General features: G+C 41.3%; 1 protein-coding gene across 1 annotated transcript; it reads right to left on the reverse strand.

Moving 5' to 3' along the window:
* Positions 1 to 3,527: 3,527 nt before the first annotated feature.
* LOC131695821 (uncharacterized) lies at positions 3,528 to 8,773 on the reverse strand. The gene is made up of 2 exons (XM_058984360.1): positions 3,584 to 8,773; positions 3,528 to 3,542 (listed from the first exon to the last, which is right to left on the reverse strand). The coding sequence occupies exons 1-2, from the start codon at positions 8,771 to 8,773 to the stop codon at positions 3,528 to 3,530; spliced, it is 5,205 nt and encodes a 1,734-aa protein (XP_058840343.1).
* Positions 8,774 to 17,470: the final 8,697 nt, after the last annotated feature.

The following is a 17,470-nucleotide window of genomic DNA, read 5'->3' on the forward strand; positions in this document are numbered from 1 at the left end:
TTTTTATCTTAACCATGAACTGAACACACTGTCTGATACAAGAAATGCAAAAACTGGCAGCCTTTTGCCAAGTACACATTTCGTTGAGTATGTCCCGCTCGGAACGTTGGTATGTATATGTTGCGTGTAGTATTGAATGGTATTTTGATTAGGCGCGGTGAATAGTATAATTTAAAACGTCTCCCGAATTATGCAAGTCTGTTAATTCTTGCTATACAAATGTTGGCAGTGTGGGATATGTGTGCTGTACTACCCACCGCGTGCGTATTTAACACAGCAAATTGTTGCGAACTCGACACTAGTTCACGCGTTCAAGCGCATGCTGAGAAATATCGCCACACCTTCGACAAATATTTAATCGGTTAGACATCGGAAATATTTAACTATAATACTGGATGAAACAGACCCCAAGATATTTTCTTCTGTCGAACAAAACAGTAGATACGTCAGACAACAACATTCTATTACCGCTGGTCTGAGAATCGGCAGCAAAACATATCAAAACATGAGAATGAAATTGCACATAACCCGCGTAAGGCACTCCGAATTGAGCACCACGAATTTTTCTGGGATTTTTATCACAACTTTCATTTTCCTATAATTTACCATTAACAAAAGCAAGTTAAGGGTCAATTTCTGCTTTCAATTGTAATTAATCGTAATTAATTACCTAGGAATGCATTTAATGTAATCGAGCCTAAGACAAAGCCGTTGTCTAAAACATCGATCGATTATGTTTCATTACAAAGTAGTGGTTTAATACTTTTATTTTTATTTGACTGAGTATATATATATATATATATATATATATATATATATATATATATATATATATATATATATATATATATATATATATATATATATATATATATATATATATATATATATATATATATATATATATATATATATATATATATATATATATATATATATATATATATATATATATATATATATATATATATATATATATATATATATATATATATATATATATATATATATATATATATATATATATATATATATATATATATATATATATATATATATATATATATATATATATATATATATATATATATATATATATATATATATATATATATATGTATACATTACTCTAATAATCACTCACTCATGCAAGAAGGGGATTATTTGTTGTCCATTTTTTCTGGATAAGATCAGTTACATGTTTCCAATAATAACGATAAACGATCGCATATTTGTCCCGTTTTCTATGGGATTTCCTATCTTTATAGGACTGATTTGCGATCATGGGCAGTATAAAACGGAAAATAGAGATGAATAAACTTATTTTTTGTCTATTATGAGCAAGGTATCAAACACAAAATGGATACGGCGATAAATTCGTAAGCGCTTTCTTCGAAGGAGTGAAAGATACGAGTTTTTTTATTTTCGAAGGGTTACATTTTCGTCACATCTTTACTCATATGAGTGATAAATCTAATGCCTGCCATTTGTGTTAAGCAGTCTAAGAACGGCATTTGGAAATTGATTCGAAGCCACCCAGAGATCAATTTCCAACGCCACATATAATAAGATTACTCTTCTGGTCAATGTGCAAAGGGGTGGCCTGCTACAAGTAACAGTCATCGTGCATTGCAGTGCAGTTGCTGTTATCAAAGTATTGGAAGTACACGCCAAAAGTAGCGTTAAATCCAGGCTCGTCCACAATGGAAGTTAAAGACCAAAGCAATGATAAACCCTAGCGAACTGATTAAGAGTGGTGACTTTTGTACCAATCTGTGTTGATAAGAAACTTCTAATCCATCGTTTTTTTTGCATTTCGGACAACCCGGTGCAAAATTACCATCCATTCGATTTTGCTTAGCTGTCTCCAACTGACCGAAGATGGTCATTAAGCTATGTGTTGTGCCTTTCCCAATTCCTCCGAACATAGGCTCAGACAAACTCATATAAATTCAATGGCTTTGCTGTAATAGGTAACTTATTGCTAGTAGGTGTATTTGAACACATTGGTCCTAAAAGCCTCGAAAAAAGTAATAATCATCCAAACATCAAATTACATCAGTTTCTCGATGAAGACTCCTTTGATTTATACAAATTTACTCTTAATTAAAAAAAAATGATTTTATGAAAAGGCTACCACGTCCTAGCAAACCGAGCAAATCTATATAACAATTATGATTGAGCAAAATATTTGTTATAACATTTTTATTGACAATTTCAATTACATTAATTCTATTACGGTGACCAAAGCTGAAAACATGAATACATTCATTCTATTATAATACGTTTCGCAAAATAACGTGTCATTCTGGACGAGTTTAAAAAAATATATATTATAATTTATTGTTATAAGATAATAGGTCCGCTAGGCCGATTAAATGTGTTTCAGGCTTGTTATCTTATATTTTACTAGATGATACATTAGCCAGTAATTTTACTGATGATTTTTGAAATGCTGCCAAGTTTCATTTTATATCGCAGTATATTACATTTTCAATATTTTCATGTGAAATCAAACAGAAAGTGATAATAATTCTTCTTCACGCGTTTTGATAAATACCGTCTTGTTTGGAATCACGTCGCCCAAATGTGTAATAACATTATGATAGACATTTTCTAGTAGCATGGAATCGTAATTTGCCAGAATGAAAATGGCTCAATTATACCACACGCAAACTATACATCTGGTCAAGGAATATCTTAAATGGAATAAGTTATACATGAGAGGATGATGATTTCCTAAAGTTTTTTTTAAATTGCGGTTTATTTTATTCTCTACTAAAAGTTCTAACATTACATATTTTTGGGTTGAGTTGCAGAAGGATTTTGTTACATTCTGTAGTATCTTGATGTCTTTTTTGTTCCCTATTTCTAAGAAGAGCTTGTCGGCATAGATAAGAACTTTTATGTTTTTAAGAATAAATGAAAAGTCGTTGATCGCGCACAATTTTCCCTACGTTGTGACTTTTGCGTAACGTTTCACCAACGACGAAAGAAATCTCCTTACTCGACGATGGAAGCGAAAATACCACGGCAGCGGGATGGACTAAATGCACTAACAGCAGTTTGGATCACACAAAAAGGTAAGATTTTATTTCACTGCACTTTAATTCCAATTTTCTTTTAGGCGATGTTCACTGTTCGACGGTCAAGAACTAATGAATTTTATTTCTTCGTTTCAAAAACCAACTACCTAGGAAACAGCTGATCCGTACAACACTGTACATGCGAAACAGCGGAAAATGAACCTAACTTTTGGTAGCAACATAACAGCGTACTAGATGCCTACAGTGACACTTCGCTTATCTACTTCAACATCACCGTCTCCTTGAAATAACACATTTCAAAACAAAACAAAACAATTTCGGTAATTCTACATGCTTCACATTACTAACAACTATTTACTAATATTTTCTTTTTCTTTTACAGCAAATCATCCAGATTGGGCCGGTTGTGGGTTGGTGGCCAGCAGCTAATTGTCGTCGTCGTCTCCTGATGCAGCAGTGAAATCCGGCAGCAAGCAGATTTTAGTGATCGGACGGCTGATTGTACCACGAGCAGTGCGCAGCAGTACAACTCTTGCTAGCCCATCCGGGCCCGGGGAAGTTGACTCAATTCGAGCAAGTGGCCAACGGATTGGTGGTTGCAGTTCATCTACGACGATGACCATACGCCCAGGCAAAATTTGTTCGTTCCGCAAATGCTTGGTGGTATCCTTTTGCAGTTCCTGCAAATATTCTGAGCGCCAGTGTTTCCAACATTTTTGAACGTGCAACTGCAGCTGCTGATAATGATCCAGTCGGTTGACCGGAATGTTGTGGTGATCTGGGTCGGGCAAGGCGAGGATGCTGGTGCCGATAAGAAAATGGGCCGGCGTGAGAGCAGCAAGATCGTTAGGATCATCAGACATTGGCAGTAAAGGACGTGAATTCATCATTGATTCAACCTGCGTGAGCACTGTGCTGATATCCTCAAACGATAGGCGCGATGGACCCAACTGCCGAAATAGATGCTTCTTGGCCACTTTGACTGCTGCTTCCCATAATCCGCCGAAATGAGGTGCCTTCGGTGGATTTAGATGCCAAGTGATTCCTTCCTCTGCACAATACGATGAGATTTTGTCGATTTCGTTCTGGTTTTTGAGCATAGCAAATAATTTTCCCATTTCATTTTTAGCCCCTTCAAAGTTTTTGCCGTTGTCCGAATGAATGTGCGCTGGACGTCCTCTTCTGGCTATGAACCGACGGAGTGCACATAAGAAAGCCTGCGTTGTCAAATCACTCACGAGCTCTAGATGAACAGCTTTGGTGGCAAAGCAGACGAACACGGAAATGTAGGCCTTCGTCGGAGAGGCACGTTTGTGGATTGGTTTGAGATAGAGCGGGCCAGCATAATCTACACCGGTGATACTAAATGGACGGCTTGGAATGATTCGATGGACGGGTAGCTGACCAATTTGCTGCTGCGCAGGTACAGGATTGAGTCGAGTGCATCGAAAGCAGTTTCGTACGGTACTGTGCGCCAATCTGCGTCCGTGCAGTGGCCAAAATTCCTCGCGTACTGTTGATAATAAAAGGCGCCCACCGGCGTGTAGCATTCGGCGGTGATAATATTCCATTAGTAGACAGGAAAGCGGGTGAAAGCTAGGCAGTAGGGCAGGATGTTTTGATTGGTAGGGCAGTTGGGATAACTTTAATCGACCTCCGACTCTCAAAACTTTCTCTTGATCCAGAAATGGGCTCATTTGACGGACGTGCGAACGCTTTGGAACCGAATTCCCTTTTTCCAGCTCTCTGATTTCTGGGGCGAAGGCTTCTTGTTGTGCAAGTCGAACTATTAACGTTTTGGCTTTCGATAACTCTTCCACAGATAATGTTCTCGCTGGATTCGAAGTATGGGGAGGCTGAGTTCTGGTTCTTGTACGTGTATTGACTATAAAACGGATACAGTATCCAATGACGTGAAGCAGGCGAGTGAACGATGACCAGCGAAGAAATAACGGATTGACCGATGTGTTCAATTGCACAGCTGCTACGACGTGTCGCACTTCGAGTACATCATCAGCAACAATTGGCGGGGTACGAGTTTTCCATTCTCCTTCGGTCAGTGACAACCAGCGGGGGCCTTGGTCCCACAACGTACTTTTCAGAAAATCTTCTACCGACATTCCACGGGATACTAGGTCAGCCGGATTTTCGCATCCAGATATGTGCATCCACTGGCAGCCATGGGTATAATGCTGCACCTCAGAGACTCTATTCCCTACGAACGTTTGCCAAGTGTTTGGAGGTGATCGAATCCACTGCAGCGTGACGGCGGAGTCCGACCAGAAGTACGAGGCAGAAACTTCAACATCTATGGCCTGCTTGATGCGATCATGCAGATGCGAAGCCAAAACAGCAGCGCAAAGTTCAAGACGGGCAAGGGTGAGACGCTTTAGTGGGGCGACTCGTGACTTGGCGGCGAGAAGCTGGATTCTTACGTTTCCCATTTCGTCTTTACAGCGGGCGTACGTGCATGCACCGTATGCCGATTCGGATGCATCTGCAAATGTATGCAACTGGATGGTTGATTGTGGAAGGAATACATAGCGGGTTACTCGATAGGCAGATATTTTGGGCAGCTCCTGATGATATTTATTCCACTTATGACAAACGTTTTCAGGAACTGGCTCATCCCAACCAGTCGATAATAACCACATCTCTTGCATTAGAATTTTGGCTCTAACTATGACCGGAGCAATGAGGCCAAGTGGGTCGAATAATTTCGCAATATCCGATAAAATGGAACGTTTGGTAGGTGCTTCATCGCGATGCTGCACATGCGAATCGAACCGTAGAAAATCTCCTTCCGGCTCCCAGTTAATTCCAAGCGCCTTTATTGTTTCATGGGGGGTGAATTGTAATGTAGATTGGGTGCCAATTTGATCGTCGTTCAATCCCTGCAGAACATCAAGCCGATTTGATGTCCACTTACGAAGTTCAAATCCTCCCTTCTCGAGTAATTCGCTAAGCTCTGTGCGGAGGTGAATGGCTTCGTCTACCGACTTTGCCCCGCCGATGAAGTCGTCGACGTAGAAATTTTTTCGTAAAGCCTTGCTGCCAAATCGATACGATCCTCCTTCGTCGTTTGCCAATTGCTGAAGCGTGCGTGTTGCGAGAAAGGAGGACGGAGCTAGACCGTAGGTCACAGTGCGCAATTCGTACGTTTGAATAGGCGATTCTGGAGAGAACCGCCATAAAATGCGCTGCAATGGAGTATCGTCGGGGTGCACTAGAACTTGTCGGTACATTTTTGCCACGTCTCCGACGAGGGCGATCGGGTATGTACGGAAGCGAAGAATTATGGCGAGTAGGTCATCCTGAACCACTGGTCCGACGCAAAGAGCATCGTTGAGCGAAAATCCAGTGGAAGTTTTTGCTGAGCCGTCAAATACGACGCGAACCTTTGTCGTCGTGCTGGATTCTTTAACTACTGGGTGATGGGGTAAGTAGTATTCTATACCACAGCTAGTATCTTCGGGTTTGACCAGTTGCATGTGCCCAAGCTGGAGGTACTCCTGCATGAATTGGTGGTACTCCTGCTTCAAACTGGAGTCTCGTTCCAAACGTCTCTCTAGAAATTCGAATCGGCGCAATGCGTTTGTTTTAGACTGGCCTAGCATAACGGCGAAGTCTTGCTTTCTGGGTAAACGAACCATATATCGTCCTTCGGAATTTCTCGCAACCGTTGACTGGTAAAAGGACTCACAATGGCGTTCTTCGTTGGAATAGTTGTCCTTAGTAGTTAGTTCCTCCATTTGCCAGAATCGTTCTAGACTTTCCTCCAAAGAGACCATCGATACAGCTACTACACTGCAAGAGTTGGAGGTACATGTCAAGCTTGGTATAGAGAAAGCTGAACCCGCAGAGCCTGCCACAATCCATCCGAAAACGCTATCTACTAATAACGGAAGATTGCCGTGCAGCTGTATTCGAGACGCGGTTGGGAAGAAAGAGTAAAAGTGTTTAGCGCCGATGACCATATCGATTGGCTGGCTTTTGTTAAATGCTGGGTCCGCCAGAAACAGGTCCTTTGGAATATTCCACATCTTTGTATCGATGGTTTGTGCAGGTAGGTCGGCGGTGACCTTATCCATCACAAGAAAGTTAACGCCGCACGAAAAATTCTCTTTTCTTGAAGTGATCTGGGCGTATACCGATTCACGTATCGCCTTGGATAGCTGACCGGCACCTTGAACAGTAATGTTAACGGGACTCCTTTTCATACGAAGAATTCGTGCGACACGCTCTGAAATTAGATTCGGCTGCGATGCACTGTCCAACAATGCTCGCGCTGGATGTGCATGTCCGAATGCATCGATCACGTTTACGATGACTGTAAGCAAAAATACGTTCTCGCGTGGTTGTTGGAGAGAAGCACTCGTTTCAATCGAAAGAGGTATTTCCGTCGCCGCAACGGTTGTTTGGCCACGATTGTCGATGGAATTGGTTGGAATCGGTTGCCAAGAATCCGGGTGGCGCGAAATATTCTCATTGTTGGGCTTTCTAGGACCGTTGGATTGATCGAAATGCAAAAGAGTGTGGTGACGCTGGTTGCATTTTCTGCAGTTCAGATCACAGGGACAGTTGCGAACGAAATGGTTCCCTTTCAGACAATTGTGGCACAGTCGCCTCGAGTTGACTGCCCGCTGTCGCTCAGCCATCGAAAACTGAATGAATTTCTCGCACCTCGACAAAGAATGGGCCTGGTTGCACACCGGGCATTTAAGAGAAGAACCAGTGGTAGAAGCACAAGCAGATAAACGGAATTGGGAGTGCCTCTTGAAGTGGTGGGAAGATGCAATGTCGCTACTGGAACCGGGGTTGGAAGCAGGCTGGTGATTGACGGATATCGACTCTAGAACTCGTGTTCTCCTCTGCAGAAAATCTATCAAACAAGTGTAGTTTGGGTTATCTATTGTAGATGCGTGGTCTTCCCAGGCCTTGAGGGAATCATCGTGGAGGCGCGTACACAGCAGGTGCTCAAGAAGGGTACTCCATGCGTCGGTCGGTTCCCCCAATTGGTGCAGAATTTTTGTGTGGCGCTCGAATTCATCTACCAAGCTATGTAGCGTTGCAGCAGTCTCCTTCTTCATGTGCGGAATGTCGAAGAGTGCCTGCAGATGTCGCTTTTTCAAAAGATAATCATTGGAATATCTACCTTCAAGTGCTCCCCATGCTAGTGAGTAGTTAGCAGAACATATAGCAATGGACTCGATTAGCTGGGCAGCCTCTCCCTTAACGGCAGCCTTCAAGTAGTGGAATTTTTGAATAGGCGGAACATCAGCATTATTGTGAATCAGAGCCAAAAACGTATCGTGGAAGGTAAGCCATTGTTGGTAATCCCCATCGAATTCGGGTAGCGAAATCGTCGGGAGTTTGATGCCAGAAAGAGCGGAATTAGCATGCAGAGAGTGAGGGATACTAGCGTCAGGAAGTTGAGGCAATTTAGTAAGCAAAGAAGCTTTTATTGTAAAAAGCCGAGGTTCAAAGTTGGCACGAATTGATGCATGATGTGCCCTACCTTCATCATCTATCGCTTCAGCTTCCAGTTCAGCTTGCACTTCCTCCAGCGTAGTCCACATCGTGTCCAGGTACTCCAACCTCAACTGTACTTGCGCCTGATCTCTTTCAGCAATATAGTCCTCTAAAAAAGCCTCTGCCCGACCCAAAGCCTCGACCACTGTATTTCTCCTCGTTGTCAGCTGGTAGATTCGCTGGTCATCGGCCATCTTGAATGGCAATGATAAATGTGGGTCGTGCGATCCGCAAAATACGTAGATCTTTTCCAAGGCAAGAAAAGCCTTGGATTTTTAATACAACAGGAACAGGTTACACTGCACGTGATGGACGTCAGCAGTTTGATTTCTATCGAACGATAAGTGCAGTAAGCAGCTTAATTCCGGAACGAAAGGAAGCGTTCTCCTCAAGTTATTACAGCGATGGCCGTAGGCGACGTTAACAAGATGGCGTCGGATGTGTAAGGCGATGGACCTCAAGCCCACCGGATACGGCGCAAGGGCCGGCAAAGTAATCCGAAGAAGGCCGCAGGGGCCGGCGCATGAATTGAGCGTAGAACCTGGCTGCCTACCTCTTTGCTGATGAAGCTGATTCACCAAGATCGTCCTTCTTGACACGACAGTCGAAGTTGCCGAAAACTCGAGAAAAATGCAATGCAGAAGAAAGAAACAGGTATCTAGAGCGCACCAGAAAGCACCAAAAAAGGATTGGACAGAAACTAACCTTCTGCCTGAAGGTATCAGGCCTTGTACGAATATTTCCCAACAGCTTGTATCCAGAACTTGCGATGGCGGTCTTCGGGTATTCAGCAAGAATAGACGGCGTCTACAAATGGCGATTTGGCGAACGTTCAGGGTGTTCTCCAGCAGCGCAATGGCGTTTTCCAGCGAATCGACGATGGTGGAACCGATCGTTTGCAGATGGCGATCCTGGTCACGGCACCAAATATGATCGCGCACAATTTTCCCTACGTTGTGACTTTTGCGTAACGTTTCACCAACGACGAAAGAAATCTCCTTACTCGACGATGGAAGCGAAAATACCACGGCAGCGGGATGGACTAAATGCACTAACAGCAGTTTGGATCACACAAAAAGGTAAGATTTTATTTCACTGCACTTTAATTCCAATTTTCTTTTAGGCGATGTTCACTGTTCGACGGTCAAGAACTAATGAATTTTATTTCTTCGTTTCAAAAACCAACTACCTAGGAAACAGCTGATCCGTACAACACTGTACATGCGAAACAGCGGAAAATGAACCTAACTTTTGGTAGCAACATAACAGCGTACTAGATGCCTACAGTGACACTTCGCTTATCTACTTCAACAGTCGTTTACGAATCAAATAAACAAAAGAGATGAGTGGACTTCTGATTTGATTTGAACAGGATTCTACTCCTTCTTTTTAATTCTAACTATTTGTTGGCGATTTGTTAATTTTGAGAACACCTGGCTTTATTACTATTTTTCCAATTGGAATAATAACAAGGGAGTTTCAATATGATCAAACAAGTTGCTAAAGTGGATGTAGTGAGCATCTATGTGGTTCCCATTATATATTGCTATCAATGAATAGTTGACGAATGCTAGTATACTTGTAATAGTTAATAGTCCTTTGAAAAACCTATTCTGCTTATTAGTATTTTTGTTTTGATTTAATAAAACAATTTTATATATATTTCCGTTAAAAAATGTACGTTAAATCGAATTGTACGTTGTATCGAAGCATGCACAATGCTTACAGAATTGTTGTTCGTGGTGCGATATTTTGTTGAATTTCAACAACGCGTAACTAATTTTGAAAATCTAACCTACCTAGCAGTGTTAAAAAACTTTTCTCGTGGAAAAATTTATCCTGGTGCCATAAAAAGATTCTACAACTAAGTTTGCTTATATGAACCAAATTTTGAACCTAAACCAATAAGCAATCTTCATAGTGTTATATAGAAAATATTCTTATTCCGACTCCTTTCCCAATTAATTAATTAATGAATTTATTTATTTTCATCTGACCTAGTTGGTTTTAATGGGGAAAAGCCGATTTGAGTGAAACGTTAATACTTCTCAAATTGGCATAAAAACCCCCATGTCTATAAAATCATTAGTTTCTATTACTCTGACTATTGACTACATGAAATAAAACTTAAACCTAAATCCTGCAGCTATTCCGAATCCGTCCGATGAAGCGGGAGGACGACTCTCCAAATTCTTGCATCTCCTCAACAGTCGTAAAGGTGCGAATCATTGCCGTTATCGGTTCGTGATAACCAAAGGTTGTCCGGACATAACAGTTTTTGCAACCGACCGAGACGGTTGTGCCTCCAGGTGGAAGGATTTGTTCTCGAGAGAGTGACGGAGTGCGAGACGCTGTATGCGTTATTGTGGGAGAGAGAGAGAGACCAGTTTGTTAAGTGTGAGTCGACAGTTGATACGTCGGAGGCGTGGTCAACGGCATCCTCGACAAGTGGTGTTTTGACAGCAAACCGCGGGTAGACGAATTTGCCTACCGCGGTGGCAGAGATCGACAGTGATCGTGCCTGTACACACAGAAAAAAATATAGTGTATTGGTGTCGTCGGGCAATTCTAATCGACGAGAGGGAAGCGTCACAGGTAGACCCATTTGCTCTATTTGTCTACCGCAGAAGTGGTACGACGAATAAGGAAAACAAGTGGCACTGAAAAGTGCCGCATCGACAGTGGGATTTTCGCAGCAAGCCACAGGTAGCCACATTTGTCTACCGAGGTGGTGGAAACGGAGAGAGCGCGCTTGTGGTGGTGATACCGACGAGCAGCTTAATCGGAGAGAGTTTTGAAGTGTTGCAGGTAGGACTATTTCTCTACTGAAGAAGCAACGCGACGAAGAAGAACAGCAGGTGTCACATTGTCAAACAACGGGCACCGAGTTTACAACGTAACACATGAGGTGTGTTCTACAGGTATAACAGGTATATTTTTCATTCCTTCTTGTGATAGTTTTTCTTGCTAGGTAAAATGGATGAAGAGATGGGAGAACGAGTAACAGACCCTCCCCCTAAGCCTTATGCTGAAAATGTAAATCCGACTAGAATTAAAATTTACCCAGAGTCGTCAACGGGACCATGGATTGTATTTATTAGGCGTAAAGTAAAGGCGCTAAATATTATTCAAATTTCTAAAGATTTGACTTCGCGATTCTCGGATGTAAAAGAGATCGTCAAAGTCAATAAAGATAAAATACGCATTGTCGTTGGTAGTTTCAAACAAGCCAATGCAATTGCTTCTTGCGAGCTTTTTACGCGTGAGTATAGAGCGTATATTCCTTCAAAGGAAATTGAAATTGATGGGGTCATCACAGAATCGAGTTTGACTGTTGATGACTTAGTTAAGCATGGGGTTGGTCGTTTCAAAGACACCATACTTAAAGACGTAAAAATACTTGAATGCAAGCAATTGCATTCAGTATCACACGAAGGAGATAAAAAAGTTTATCGACTGTCTGACTCATTTCGAGTGACTTTCGCTGGGTCTGCGCTGCCCAACTATGTCATTATCGATAAGATTCGTCTCCCTGTTCGCCTTTTTATCCCTCGTGTAATGAATTGCCTTAATTGCAAACAGCTTGGCCACACAGCCACTTACTGTTCCAATAAGGCACGGTGTGGCAAATGTGGGGGTTCTCATCAAGAGGATACATGTAATGAAAATTCAGAAAAATGTTTAATGTGCGGAGAAAACTCACATGAGGTCCCTGCATGCCCCATTTATAAATTGCGTGAGGATAAAATTAAACGATCCTTGAAGGAGAGGTCTAAGCGCTCCTATGCAGAAATGTTGAAAAATGCTACCCCTAAACCCATCTTCTTAGAAAACACTTACACATCTCTATTTTCGGAACAGTCTGACTCTGACGGAGCGTGCGAAGGTACATCATTTGTTTTACCCGGAAATTCCAGAAAAAGAAAACAGTCTTCTTTTCCCAAGCTGCCAAGCAAGGGCCTTAAAATTTCTCCACCAATAGATAAACTGCGCCCAAAACCGAAAAATTCCGATTCAAAACCGAAATCAATTCCGCCCGGTTTTGGGAACGTACAATCCAAACAGAACACCATTACTGGTAATAATAAAATTTCGACTTCCTCTGAGCCTCAGCCAGGGGTAGGATTATTGAAATTTTCTGAAATTGTTGATTGGATTTTTAAAGCATTCAATATTTCTGAACCACTAAAGAGTATACTTTCAGCTTTCCTCCCAACAATTAGAACATTTTTAGAGCAGCTGATTGCTCAATGGCCCATCCTTGCAGCGATTGTATCTTTCAATGGGTAATTCACCTCCTCCAATGAAAGATTCCATCACTGTTTTACAGTGGAATTGCAGAAGTATCATACCTAAAATTGATTCCTTAAAAATTTTACTGCATAATTTAAAATGCGATGCTTTTGCTCTATGTGAAACATGGCTTACCTCAAACATTAATTTCAACTTAAATGATTTCAACATTATTCGCCTAGACCGAGACACCCCGTATGGAGGAGTGCTTCTAGGAATTAAAAAGTGCTATTCTTTCTATAGAATTAACATCCCCTTGTTTGCGGGCATTGAGGCTGTAGCTGTCCAAACGAACATTAAAGGCAAAGACATGTCTATCGCTTCTATATATATACCTCCCAAAGTTCAAATTGGACAACGTCAAATTTTTGAGGTAGTGGAATCCATGGCTGCTCCGCGTCTGATACTGGGAGACTTCAACTCGCACGGAGTATTGTGAGGTTCCCTCTACAATGATAATCGATCCTCTTTGATTTACAATGTTTGTGACGAATTTAATATGACAGTTTTAAATACTGGCGAAACAACACGCATCCCCAGACCTCCTGCACGTCCAAGTGCATTAGATCTATCTCTGTGCTCGACATCACTTCGGTTAGACTGCACGTGGAAGGTTGTACCTGATCCTCACGGTAGCGATCATTTGCCAATCGTTGTTTCAATTAACAGTGAATTAGGCCTTACGAATTCAATCAATGTTCCTTATGACTTAACACGAAATATTGATTGGAAAACATACGAAACATTAATTTCCACTTCTCTTGCTTCGACAGAAGAGCTACCCCCTACCGAAGAATATGAATTCCTAGCGGGTTTAATTATTGAAGCAGCAGAACAAGCCCAAACGAAATGCAATCCTGGAATGACAATAAATAGACGGCCCCCTAATCCTTGGTGGGACAAAGAGTGCTCTGATGCATATGAAGCTAAACAAGTTGCCTACAAAGAAATTATGAAACAGAAAGGGGGTATACGTGAGAACTTTGAAAATTATTTCATTTTGCAAAACAAATTTGACAGTATACGTCGTGCCAAAAAATCTAGTTATTGGAGACACTTCGTTAATGGCTTGTCAAGAGAAACATCAATGAGTACTCTTTGGAACACAGCCAGAAGAATGAGGAATCGAAACGTGACTAATGAAAGCGAAGATTTTTCGAATCGTTGGATATTTAATTTTGCCAAGAAAATTTGTCCCGATTCTGCTCCTGCGCAGAAAATCACTCGCGATGCTCCCACAAGTAACGATTTCATAGATTCGCCTTTGACAATGATGGAATTCTCAATTGCACTCCTCTCATGCAACAATAATGCTCCGGGACTAGACAGAATTAAATACAACTTGGTGAAGAATCTGCCTGACCTAGCAAAAAGACGCTTGTTGAATTTATTCAATAAGCTTCTTGAGCAGAACATTGTGCCGCACGACTGGAGACAAGTGAGAGTTATCGCCATTCCAAAACCGGGAAAGCCAGCCTCCGATCATAACTCGTATCGACCGATTGCAATGCTATCCTGTATCAGGAAATTGTTGGAAAAAATTATCCTACGACGTCTCGACAATTGGGTTGAGGCGAACGGCTTGCTATCAGATACCCAGTTTGGTTTTCGGAGGGGAAAGGGAACGAATGATTGTCTGGCGCTACTTTCGTCAGAAATCCAACTAGCTTATGCAAAAAAAGAACAAATGGCGTCTGTGTTCTTAGACATAAAAGGAGCATTCGACTCTGTTTCCATTGATGTTCTCTCAGAGAAACTACATCAATGTGGTCTTTCACCAATATTAAATAATTATTTATACAACTTATTGTCAGAAAAGCACATGCATTTTTCATATGGCGATTTGGCAACATTCAGAATAAGTTACATGGGCCTCCCACAAGGTTCTTGTTTAAGCCCCCTTCTCTACAATTTTTACGTGAATGATATTGATAATTGTATTGTCAGCCCATGCACTCTAAGACAACTTGCAGATGATGGCGTGGTTTCTGTTACAGGACCAAAAGCCTTAAATTTACAACAACCACTGCAAGATAGTTTGGATAATTTATCAAGTTGGGCTTTGAAGTTAGGCATCGATTTCTCTACGGAGAAAACAGAGTTGGTTGTTTTTTCAAGGAAGCGTGATCCAGCTCAGCTTCAGCTTCAGTTGGTTGGTAGAACGATAGCCCAAGTCCTGACTTTTAAATACCTTGGAATTTGGTTCGATTCTAAAGGCACATGGGGAGGCCACATTAGGTATCTAATAACGAAATGCCAACAAAGGATAAATTTTCTGCGAACAATAACTGGATCATGGTGGGGTTCTCATCCAAGTGACATGATAAGATTGTATCAAACAACAATACTTTCAGTAATGGAATATGGGTGCATCTGTTTCCGTTCAGCTGCGAACACTCACATTATTAAACTGGAACGGATACAGTATCGCTGTTTACGAATTGCCTTAGGTTGCATGCAGTCGACCCATACGATGAGTCTTGAAGTACTAGCGGGAGTTCTTCCTTTAAAAGACCGATTCTGGGATCTTTCTTCTCGTTTACTTATTCGATGTGAGGTTATGAACCCACTGGTAATTGAAAATTTTGAAAGACTTGTCGAGCTTCAACCCCAAACCAGATTCATGACAGTGTATTTCAATCACATGTCACATGAAATAACGCCTGCTAGGTATGTTCCCACATACGTCAATATACTAGATATTCCTGAATCCACTTTATTCTTCGACACGTCCATGCAAGCAGAGATTCGTGGAATTCCGGATCATCTACGCTCGCGGGAGATCCCTAAAATATTCACAAGTAAATATCAACACATAGACTGCCTTAAAATGTTTTACACTGATGGGTCACGAATCAGTGAGGCCACTGGTTTCGGTATTTTCAACAATAATTTTTCAATTTCTCTCAAACTTGCAGAACCCGCCTCTGTTTATATAGCGGAACTAGCAGCAGTTCACTATAGTTTGCAAATAATTAATACTTTACCCCCGAACCATTACTTTATCCTCACTGATAGTCTCAGCACAATTGCAGCTCTACGCTCAAAGAGGATTGATAATCACGATCCATTCTTTTTGGGGAAGATACGAGAATCTCTGAGTAACCTGACAAGAAAATGTTATAAATTTACCCTAGTGTGGCTCCCCGCCCATTGCTCTATTGCGGGCAATGAGAAAGCTGATAATTTAGCCAAGATTGGTGCACTAGATGGTGAAATATATGAAAGACCCATCGCTTACAATGAATTTTATAGCGCTTCTCGACAGAGGACACTTGCTAGTTGGCAAACATCTTGGGACAATGGAGATATGGGACGATGGCTACACTCAATTACCCCTAAAGTATCAACGAAGGCATGGTTCAAAGGATTGGATGTAAGTCGGGACTTCATCCGTGTGATGTCTAGGCTCATGTCCAATCATTATACTTTAGATGCGCATCTCCGTCGTATTGGGCTCGCTGAGGGTAATCATTGTGCTTGTGGAGAAGGTTACCATGACATTGAGCATGTTGTTTGGTCCTGCACTGAATATCGTGAAGCCAGATCACAATTAGTAGATTCTTTACAAGTCCGAGGAAGACCAATCCATGTTCCTGTTAGAGACATCCTGGCGTATCGCGATCCTCTATACATGGAACTTATCTATCATTTTCTAAAAACAGCGTCTGTCAAAATTTAATTAAATTCATCTCCTCATACTCTCATCCAAGGCTAATCATTCACCAATTAAAGGAACCTAGAATATTTAGTTTTTAAATTTAGACAATAACAGAAAAAAAAGTAAATAAATACACCCGAAAATACTAGATCAGTATGAAATACAACAATGTAAGGAAAAAAGCAAACAATAAAGTGATTTCAGTGTTAGTTTTAGACAAAGTACTAGTATAGTTAAAATTAGTCTTAAGGATTTTTGTAACGTGCTATGTAAAAAAAGAAACTGGCGTAAAAAGCTATTGCAAATGCCGTGTCAAATAAACGTATGAAAAAAAAAAAAAAAGGTTGTCCGGTGAAACCGGGGCTCGAGAAGAGAACCATTACGTAAAGGTCTCGGTGATACTCGAATGTTTAACATCGATAGAAATTTCATGCAGTCGACTTCAACTTTGGCAACAAATACCGCTTGTTGAATTCTCCACCGACGTTCTAGTGTCCATGTTCAGCAATTTACAGCGATCAGAATATGGTGGGAGATTATGAGGATCGCGCCACGTTAGATTTCGCAGGGCCAATCTAATAAACTTACGCTGCACACTTTCAATCCTTGAATTCAACTGAAAAGGAATCCTAACTACTGAGGCACTTTCTAAAATCGGCAGACGAGCGAGCAGTAGAGAGCTGTCAGGCAGTACGGGTCAGTGAAGTCTTTCGCTATTTTCGAGATGGACCCCAATTGCCTATTTGCTTTTGTGATAACAGCTGTACGGTGTAGGCTAAATATAAGTTTATGATCGAGCAAAACCCCCAGATCACTGAATCGATCAGTTCTTTGCAGAATCTCACCATTGATAGTGTAGTCGAAATTTAGTGGTTGCCTGAGACGGTAGTAGGACATAACCATACATTTTGGAACGCTTACGGTAAGCTTATTCCGT

The sequence above is a fragment of the Topomyia yanbarensis genome, chromosome 1, assembly GCF_030247195.1.
Source record: "Topomyia yanbarensis strain Yona2022 chromosome 1, ASM3024719v1, whole genome shotgun sequence".
NCBI lineage: Eukaryota > Metazoa > Arthropoda > Insecta > Diptera > Culicidae > Topomyia > Topomyia yanbarensis.